Genomic DNA, 10,747 nt, shown 5'->3' on the forward strand with positions numbered 1-10,747 from the left:
TTCTCTCTGTTATGATTTCCGTTGAAATTGTGCTTCATCCACCCCCCCCCCCCCCTCATTCTCTTTCTCTCTCCTCGTACCCATAATGGCATTATTGTGAAATTGACTCATTGACGTGAACTCGTAACTCCTAATCAGTGTGTTTGTGGTCGGCGTTCACAAACGTCACTTTGTCTCTAAATCCTGCGGTGAGAAGGCTTGCGAAAGTTCAGTAATAAACATGTTAATAATTCCATAACCCTAGCTGTCGGTACGCATCTCGCTATATCTATTGCCATAACAACACTCTTTTGCTAACCCTGGTTCGAGTCCTCATGGTGGCAGTCAAGTTTTCTTCAGACGTTTGCCTTTTCAACTCCCTAATTATTCAAGTCAGAGAATGTTAGACCAGGTGACCTTTTGCAATAACCATAGCCCAGCCGCCACTTTGTGTTTTGAACCGTGGCTGCTATACTCGATAATGTCAGTGTGGCTGCCATCTACACGGTGAGATGAGTTTTAAGATGGGCAGAGTTAGAAAGGCCTGAAATAAAGATCATGAACTTCTAAGTACAGGTGGGATACCATAGCACTTCGTTTTAAAAAAACCGGTTGTATCCGCAAAAAAAAAAAAAAAAAAATTCACGGTTCGCGTGAGACTTGGCCAAAGGCCCAGTTTTCCGCATCCGCAGGAACGCCACCACCCTCTTGGATCAAGGCGCAGATGCAGCTCCCGGTGCCGGTGGGAGCAAACATAAATCTATGGTTAGATCATCTGAGTACCCTTTTTCTACTAGCACTCGCTCTAAGTCTAAATGATGCAGCCAGATGGTTTGCATGAAGAGTGATGCTTTTATTAAATATAAAATAAATGAAAACGTAAACTATTTTTCAAGACGAAGATCTCATGGTGAATAGATAGAATACAGGCTGTCAAGTGGCTGTCAAGTGGCTATCATCATCAAGCTCAACAGACTTTAGTAGCATGCTATGTATGCGTTGTCCTCGCCGGCTGGATACGTAACGGCACTGCGGAGTGGCTCATCCGTGCTTGCCTGGGCGTGTGGGCGATTCAGAGCGCCTCTGTGAAGATAGAATGACACGATACAAGGCCACGTGACCACCTGGAAAGTTACTTGTCCAGTGATGAGATTACTACTATAGAGATGAAATTCCCCCAATCAATTGCAATTCATTCAGTATAGATATCCGGCCCTTTTCAAACAGTATTTACACTACCACAGGCCGAGTTAGGCTGCAAATCAATTCTAATTCGGTCGGAACTCGGTTTGGGATCAGACTAAATAGGGACCTTTCGCACCCCGCGTACGGATACGAAACGAATGCTGATTCGTCACCTGGGTTCGAGGATTCGTCAGAGTCCCTGCGGAGAACTCGTTTTCACGAATGGAAGCCTCTTCATTCGTGGCATGCTCCGAATCAGTCAGGTACACATTTATTTGGATAGGTACACATGTTTTGCAAGGTACACATTTTTCCCTTGATTCCATGATCCATGCACGTGTGCGTGTGAAAACCCGTACGCCAAGCTACCGGCGCCCGCGGCCGTATTCGTAGTTGCCATGCACATTTGCATGACGACTTGCGAAGCCTGAAATCTGTTTTCAACGAAACGATTACGAGCTGAATCAAACTTTCGTTTCGCATTCGTTTCGTAGCAAATGCGAAAGGTCCCTAATGTACATGTTGCGATGTTAAACCCGGCCCAAATGCTCGAAACACTTTATCATGGTCCTTTTTTTTAAAATAAACCTCAAAAACACAAGCTGAAGTGATGATAGCGAACAAACTAGTGCTGGGACTACACCATTCAACAGCTTGCAAAGCTGATGAATTGACCGCCACTAATTTAAGCCTGGTCTATACCACACAGCTGATGACAAACACATGCACACACAAAAATAGAACTTCCTATCATATAAGATACACACTAAGACACACACACGTTCACACACGCACACTAATACACACATACACACATGTACATACTTCAGTGATGTCAGAGAGCCCATCTGTTGCCTGCCCGGACATTGAGGCGTATGCGTGAGCCTCACGAGAGCCCGAAGACAGTCCAGCTGACATGATTTGCTCGTCAAACTTCATCTAAAAAGCAGGCGGTGCATGAACAGAGACAGTTCGAAAACGCATGTGTGGACCTTAACATTCCAGCGAGTGGTAGTGGTACAAACGTTGTCATTGCACAATGAGCTTATCCAGTGGACATTACTCGCAACTGTCATGTGAGGGACGTTAGAAGGTATTCGACATTGGTGCAGGTCCCTGGGAAAACTCTAGGGAAATTGGGCCCAAATACTGAAAGAGCCCATATTTCACTGCTTCAAAAGTCACAAGATGAAATTATTGGTGCGGCTTTGGCCGGACCTGCCGCACCGGTTCCGACGCCCCTGCATGTACTACTTGTCCCCGTCATAATACAGGTTGTTGTGAAAGGTTTATTTGATCTCCACCATCAAGGCTAGAACAAGACACTTCAGAACAGATTGGACCACAACCTATGCTGTCACTTGAGCTTCTTTGCAAACAGATAATGACTGAAATATACGCCATTCTGATGTCTGGTTAACTTTTAATGAAACTCAGACTCGAGCCCTATAGAGGCTATAATTATTGTAGATCCAATGCTCCTGGATTCTGGCTGTGGCAAATCGCTATAGCGATTGCTATCACAAAATGTTGCGATGTGAAGGCGAAAGCGTGAACGCACCTACGGACTGTGATGCGGCTTACCTTCTCTTTACAGTGCACATTCTGGATGTGGATGAGCAGCTGGTACCGAGCCTTGCAGGAGAAGGCCACTCTGCGCGGCTGACCTGGTGACCGACCGGTCGTAGCATTACCTCCGCGTCCCTTGGCGTTGAGGGAGGGCTTGCCGGGGCCAAAATCACGTGCAAGATTGGACGTGGAGGGAGACGTCAGCTGGGCCATGACGCTTGTTTCCTGCGATGTACACCCTTGCCATTGACAGCTGAGGGCATAGATAAACCAGACAGAAACACGTTAAGGGTACGAACACTGGAACTGACATGTGAAGTCCGCTGCTGAAGGAGATATTTTAAAATCGTCTAAACGTGAAATTACATCATCAGTGTTTGTCAGAGTCAATTCTTGCCCTTGTTGGGTGGTTGGACTGTACACAGTTGTACAAGCATAACAGAGTGGAATGAACCTGCTGGATGCAGATGTGTATCTCTAGGATTCAGCCGAGATGTGTATAGTAATGTAATCATGTACATATACATAGTGTGCGCATGCATGCATGCATGCATGCGCACACTATCCACAATGTGTTAACTTAGCGCGCATAGGTGACTGTTTGGTGCCTCTCTTTAGCAAGCTCCTCAATACCAAACAAAGCGCACAGGGCATAGAACGAGAGTGGCTTTGTTAATTTGATTCTACACTCATACCTCGGTTATCCAGACCCCGAAGTTACAGGCACTTTGGTATACCGGGCACTCTCCGGGCGGGTTTCAGTGGAAACATTACTACTCTTTTGTAACTTTTGTGGAAATAGTGACGCCATATCATTATGCCATGTCTATGGCCTTTCCCCCTTAAACCGTATATGAATCGGAGTTACGAAGTTACGGGCACTACCCGGTCCCCGGACCGCTCGGATATAAGAGGTATGCATGTATTAGTGAATGTGTTTTAAAAGTAGGGGTGAAACAATTATACCGAATACTCGAGTACTCGCTCGGTTTTTTCAAAAATAATCGTACTCGGAATAAATCAGAGTACTCGTTCATACATGGTGCATTCATTTACCACAGAAATCTGCAGTTTCAGAGCAGCAGTCGGCAGATATTGATGTGCAGACCGTGTGGCGAACATTTGTTCCTGAGTAGAGAGAGCCCAAATGACCCACCAACGAACACACCCGAGAAAAATGACTGCCACTCGGTTCAATCAGGGTTGTATCATGCGATGTTAAGGCCCTTGGTGTGCAATTTTTAGGAGATGAAGAATACTCGAATACTCGAATATTCGATCGGAGAAAATCAGAGTACTCGAACTCGGGATCTCAGTGCCAACTTTCACCCCTATTTAAAAGTAAAAGTGCAGCAGATATGGTGTAGATAGAACTTTGTGTTACCTGAAGCCTCTTTCTCCGGTCAGAAATCCAGGATCAGTTTTGATGTGCTGGCGCTCCACGTGAGTGTAAAGCTCCTGCGAGGACTTGAAGCGACTGCCACAGCGTTGCCACAGGCATTGGTATGGTAGCGTGTAGAAGGAGTTACTTCTATTTGCTAAACACACAGCAATACAACAAGACAACACGCCGCAGTCGTTGTGATGAGTGGCAAGTAATGTGCGAATACATACAGCTTTCGTGATGAAATAGAATTGTCTTTCACCCTACACAGATGCAGTTGGTACAATTCGTTGAGTGGCAATGGAACGTTGATACTGCTACATGTGCTTACACAACTGTCTTGCAGGTGGTACCGGCGGGTGATGTACTCGCTTTTGCCGGCGATTGCTCTTCAGTGGCCCCAGTGCAGCTGTGTGGCGGTTACATCCATCGGCGGCTCCTAAAAAGCACAAACAAAAAGGGACCAAATTTTAAGATTTCCAACCAATCTCGGCACACGGAGAATAACAAAAGTGCAAATCAATTTTTGACGCCCTACCTGTGTTTGTGGCTGAACTGGGTACTTGAGGTCTTCTGCCCTCCAACACATTGTTTGGTCTAGGCAACGAAGGCAAGTACATGCCATCCACAATGTTTCCATTCCTGGCAGCTGCATCCAGCGACTCAAACGGCGCCGGGTTGGTAACGTGAACCGGATAACGCCTGGGAGAACTGTGCTGGTGCTGCTGTTGCTGATACTGCTGAGGGTGCTGCAGCTGCTGGTGCTGGTGCTGAATGCGCTGGTGTGGGCCAGGCATAGGCGCCATGTAAGGCAGCTGCTGCTGCTGCTGTTGGTGTTGCTGTGGCTGTTGTTGGTATTGCTGCTGCTGCTGATGATGATGATGGTGTGGAACATGTGCTGTTTGGTGCACAGCGTGATGAGCATTGGTAGCATGCTGTAACAGGGGATGACCATCGGCATTGGCCATTGCCTGCAGTCTCTGCTGCTGTTGCTGGGCATAGAGAAGGTGAGGACGAGCTGCAGCCACCGCTGCTGCTGCTGCTGCCGCCGCCGCAGCTCCACCGCGGTGACCGTTTGCAAGACCTGTGTTGTTCATGTGCTCCACGGCATACAGTGTCCTGCAGGCACGCCTCAATGCCAGGTAGTGATCAAGGGCATGCACCAACTCTGATGAGTTGTCTTCGGAATCGTTGTTGAGCTAGGAACGAACACAGAGAAAGACGCAATCACATGATATTTTGTGTTGAAAGATACACTGGTATCATACAGTGGTAGAGAGAGGAGATGGACTAGCTAGATGTGATAGAACTGTTATCACTGGGATATAGCGGGTGATGTTCGACGTGTTTGAGTGCCATTGGACAAGCTAATGAAGAATAACATTCTCTTTCCAGGTGATGTATCCAGATGATTATGATAGACTTTCATTCGCCGTTGGTTGTACAAGAAAAGGAGGGCATCACAATGTGATGTGTCCAAGCACAGCAGCCTCTCATTCAATGCTTACCATCTGCTGCTCAAGAGTCTCGGCGGTGATCGATCCCAGCACAATTTGATCCTTCACATTCGCCTGTGAGTCACGGGTATCGTTGTGTGCAACAAGACAGATACACATACACACAACCACACATACATGCAGGCACGCGGCACGCACACGCGCACACACACACACACACACACACACACACACACACATACACACACACACATACACACACACACATACACACACACACACACACATACACACACACACACACACATATGCTCAATTAAGTAAAAAGACGGGAACATAGGGCAAAATGCACCCAAGCAAGATATTCATGCCCCGCACCTCCAGGCTGTGTTCAAAACTCTATGGACGGCGTCCAAGCAAGATATACATGCCCCGCACCTCAAGGCTGTGTTCAAAACTCGATAGACAGCGTCCAAGGATGCAACATACCTGTCTCCGGTGGAGTTCCTTGTAGATATCCAGGATCTTTTGGCCGTGTGGATCAATGGGAACGGGACTGTTGTGACCGTGCGTGCCACGCTCCGATGCACAGCGCGATATGCTGGTTTCGTATCCTGGCAGAAGATGGACAAAGAACATGATTGTGAACATTGGCGTTAGTGTACGCTGTGAGGAGGGGGGGGGGGGGGGTACTTCAGTTCTCTGACGGAAATAAATGTGGAAAAGACACATAAAAAAACACTAGAAATGTTATGAGCAACAACAATCACTGTAGTTTATCCTATGTCAGTGCCCAAACACATCGCTCCACCTAAAACATTACAAAAGCAAAACTAGGAATAAGAGGAATCCATGGTAGACTGCGCGACTCAACCAAAAACACGGCACCAATCTATGTGGTGTGATGGTCTGACCCAGTATGGAATCTACTCCTGAAATGTAGCTACGGATATAAAGGCATGAACATGCATTACTGGGCATGGCTACAATACTTAGTAGTCCCTTCACAGCTCTACACTGATGTGTTTCTGCTTCACAACACATTGACCGTCAAAGCACTACACTGCAATCCTCAGGTACATGTTGAACCAAGGTCTAAACGTTCTCTTTTGTGTATGTGTATGTGTGTATTTTTAGAGGGGTGGGGCCGGGGGGGGGGGGGGGGGGAGTAAGTGCAGCTCCCTCCCCCCTGCTCCATTGACAAAGTTACTCATACTTCGAAGTACATTGAATCAAACATTCTCAAACATGATCTTTTCAGGACAGTGCGAAAACACCCGGGCGCAAGCCGGTTGCGCATGTACATACTACATACCTTCAAGAACGGCAATTGACATCGCCGGGTTGGGGTTGGGGAAGTGCTTGCCTCGTTCTGGCAAGTTCAGGAAGACTTGCTCATCTGCCAGTGCCCATCAAAATACAGCAGAAAGGTCCAGCATATTCTTGATCAACATACAGGTATGACAGTACATGTACATGTACTTCACCACCAGTGCTCAGGTTAACTAGCTGCTGAAAATAGCTGATAGAGTTGCGCTAGGTGAAATAAGGTGCAAAGCTGGCGCCCTGGACCAGTTCCCATTGCATGTACATGTACATCACTGTAACGTTATTTTACATGTCCGGCAGCATTTGTACCACGTCCAGGGCGTCGAGAGCCATGCAGCCAGATCCAGGGCGGCAAATACACACTTTGAGTTGGATCTTCACCTATCATGCCGTGCAATGAACTGCTCTCAGACTTTTTAACTCAAGTCCTTTGGCTTTGCAGTCCTGGTAACACATCTGCATGCATGTTATATCCAGGGAGTCGTAAAATACCGGTATTTTACGACTCCCTGGCTATATCAGAGACAGCCACCTTCATAATAATTATGGGAGTTATGCGATTACGTCATCACCTGCGATGGTTCGTATTGAGTGGTAAAATTGTGACATCACGAATACTGATTTAACACTCAATACAAAGCATATTATGCGATGATGCTATTGGCATGACCTCTGCACAGTCATTATGCCATAACTGTACGGGTGTCCCACTATGGTACCATGATGTGTTTGGAGAGCCTGTGTCATATCTGTATACCCAGAAGAGAAGCGGCACATTGCGGCGGCTGGAGAAGTACATTCACCATGCCGTCAGCGGGGGTAGTGTTCCGCAGAGGGTGTGTTCTCACACAGGGCGGTAACCTTCTGAAGCGGACATTGAAATCCGTCAAGAAGTCAAGCGGCACCGGGTCGCTGGTCTTAGTTGCAGCCGCGGGCACTGCTGGTCCATGTCTACAGTGTGTGTGTGTGTGTGAACTACAGTGCATGTATGAGCTAAAAGCTGTTAACTTAGGTCATCCCATCGGATTTCAATATCCATCACAGTAGATCAATAACATCTAGATTGTGCAAGCTTACATTCAATCACTTCGTCGGGAGCATAACTCCGTACGTCATCGGACAACACCCAGTTTAGTACGCGCTCCAGCGGGTCGGCACGCGGTAGATGCCGCTTCATGTCCTTCCACACCTGGTACACCGCTTCTCTATCCCAGTCCGTGCCGAACATGGCCGAGAAACCCGGACGTTTGCCGTGCTCGTCCCGTACGTAAGCCAGATCGAGGGCAGAGTTGGCTGCGTCCCTTGCCGCCTGTTCTCTGCGCCGGGACAGCTGTCGCCAGTCGGCATCATACAGAGTGATGTAACAGAAGGCTGCTACATCGGCAGGTAAACGACCGAACTCCTCCTGTGTGATGCTCACAGTTGTGTCATTACCGGGTCGCGGACATCGAATGTTCACCAGCGGAGCATTTTGTTGGCTCATGAATGAGCTAGCTTCGTTACCCACTACTTCACTATCATCACTTCGCATCACTGTTCCGGTGTTTATGTTTTGAGCGACACCATTGACGAACCCTTCGTCGAAGGAGCAACTGGCATTCATTTCTGCAGCGCCGGCAGACACATCGTGAGGTTCCTCGTCCGTTTCCACATCCGCTATACTGCCGTCCAAATAGCCAGAATCATTGTTCGCTGCGCTGAACCCTGCACCGTCCTTGCTGCTGTGTTTCTTTTCCTGCGTGCTGCACGCAAACTCCAGTGGTCGGACAAGGTCAGCTTCCGTCCCTCGCGCATGCTTCCCGGTACCCCGACCATATGGGCTTCCTCTAGGTGCTGGCTGTGAATTCATAAGGGGACCGGCGAGTAGCAGTGGAAAAGCAGCCGCGAGAATAAATGAGATTACTTCGTGAATGACAAGTGCTGCTTCGCAAAATCAGCGGTGTCGGCAGGATCAAGGGAGCTCTGCGGGAATTTGGCTACGTCGTGTCACGAAGCAGGCAGCTAAGCGACTCCCGGACTTGTCCTCCCCTGGCTATGAGTGCTCGCGAAGGGGCCACCAGAAACAAACACTAGGCCGAGTAAGCTGGCAGCCGTGAAGACACACGTTTCTCCCATCTGGCGACGGCCGGGCATGGACGAGAAGTCGGACACGCCTCGATTTCGACGTAGTGCTAGCTGCTGCGCAAACGGACACTGCGCACGGCCAGAGCACATTCGCGTCCGCAGTCGACGTATCGTCTCGGTCAACAGTTCGGCAATGGCGGAGTTTACACAAAGCCGTTCGTCACATGGTGAAAACCGTCCGCAGCTCGTATCAGCGCACACAGCACAGTGACAATGCCAATGGTCAGTGTGACCGCGCATTCATTCGAAGGACGATGCCATTTTGAAATTGATCGGCATCCAATGGGCGACGGGAGCAGCTCAGCCTAAACAGTGCCAGACGCCTTTCGGCTATTATTTCCCAAGTCCTGCATGCACGGACAGACAGACATAGTCATTCGGAATATCATACCAGTGTGCAGGATGGCTGGTCACTTGGCAGCCTGTGGTTGGCAGCTGTAGTTGATCCGCAGCTTGAAGGCAGCAGAGTGGCTGCACCTCCTCAGGGATCATGTTGCCAGGACCAACACTACATCATGCAACCCACTACCAATCTACATTGAGAACGAAGTCAATAATCTCGTGACACTGCTGCTGTATCATGTATGAGCGGGATCATCGCTTGACAGCAGGATCAGAGTCCATAACACATGCAAGATTAGTCGGGCCACCAATAGTATGCAATCGGCAAGCAACAAGTCCAGTATGGACCCGTTATGCCCCAGATTGCAGAACATGGCATGCATGCATGAATGCAGCGGCTACAATGTCCCTGCAAGTCGGATCCGAATGCCATCAGGCGATCATCGTTCACCAACCGTATGTTTCTCTCGTGCCAGTGCCGAGGCCCGGCGAGGGAGAGGCAATCAACACCGGATCATTGAGATGACAATATCCCCATTGTGCCGGACGGTGCGTGAAAAGTCTGCAGCATCATGGGAATTTGACGTTGGACGCCTAGCGCCTGAGAATCACAATAAGGACCCTGGAATGACATCGATCCCCCGAGGAAGTATGTAGTATAATGGATATTTCATTACAACTGGAACCAGCGTCTCAGTCATTGATTGAATAACCATTTAAACTTGCAGTAATCCAGCCATCTAATGGACTGCAACCTCCTGGTGCAGTGCTAAAGCCAGCTGGGGATGAAGGGTCAAGTATTCCCAAAGACCAGGGCACCGTGAGTGTATATGTATTCAGGACCAGGGAAGTCCCAGGTGCTCCAAACAGCAAAATGAAACTTGATATACGAGGTCTCCCTCCCTCCCCCCCCCCCCCCCTCTCCTGCCAGGACTCCATAAATAACATCTTGAAACCGCCATGCAGCAGCACCCCACATCTTATCCCCTAACTGGCTATGCAGTGTTGTAATGTAGGTGCCACATGGTCACATGGTCTCAGCATTCAATGACGCATCCTGGACAAAAAAATTCTTCTAAAGAACTGATCAAAACGAGCAAAAACTCGTAGAAAACATTTAAAAAAAGATAAGCGAAACACAACAATCGCTTGTAAAGGAATTCGAATAAATAGGCTCAACCTATTGATGATTGGCCCAGCTAAAGTGCCAAACGGAAGTCTAGAAAACCAAAGAATATATTAGAGTAAAAGAATTCACATTGAATGGGCTTGGACAAGAGGCAAAACAGTGCGGACAAGGCTGCTGCACGTGAGAGATCATGACCTACTTCCACTGGGCACTGGGATTGTTAACTGGACGAGCAACAAAGCGGTCAGA

At 48.4% G+C, this 10,747-nt stretch overlaps 2 protein-coding genes across 2 annotated transcripts in view; both read right to left on the bottom strand.

Moving 5' to 3' along the window:
• Positions 1 to 817: 817 nt before the first annotated feature.
• On the bottom strand, positions 818 to 9,340 carry LOC135809729 (uncharacterized). The gene is made up of 10 exons (XM_065323145.1): positions 7,981 to 9,340; positions 6,890 to 6,973; positions 6,064 to 6,188; positions 5,626 to 5,688; positions 4,656 to 5,316; positions 4,449 to 4,556; positions 4,118 to 4,271; positions 2,749 to 2,986; positions 1,990 to 2,103; positions 818 to 1,062 (listed from the first exon to the last, which is right to left on the bottom strand). The coding sequence occupies exons 1-10, from the start codon at positions 8,750 to 8,752 to the stop codon at positions 1,021 to 1,023; spliced, it is 2,361 nt and encodes a 786-aa protein (XP_065179217.1). The 5' UTR covers positions 8,753 to 9,340; the 3' UTR covers positions 818 to 1,020.
• A 1,084-nt stretch (positions 9,341 to 10,424) lies between these two features.
• The window catches only part of LOC135809730 (glutathione S-transferase Mu 1-like), a 13,281-nt gene continuing 12,958 nt past the window's right edge, over positions 10,425 to 10,747 (bottom strand). Inside the window, exon 11 of the mRNA XM_065323146.1 lies at positions 10,425 to 10,747. This exon is cut by the window's right edge and continues 30 nt beyond it. Coding sequence (XP_065179218.1) covers positions 10,694 to 10,747 — 54 coding nt within the window. The 3' untranslated portion in view covers positions 10,425 to 10,693.

This window comes from Sycon ciliatum, chromosome 2, assembly GCF_964019385.1.
Source record: "Sycon ciliatum chromosome 2, ocSycCili1.1, whole genome shotgun sequence".
Lineage (NCBI taxonomy): Eukaryota > Metazoa > Porifera > Calcarea > Leucosolenida > Sycettidae > Sycon > Sycon ciliatum.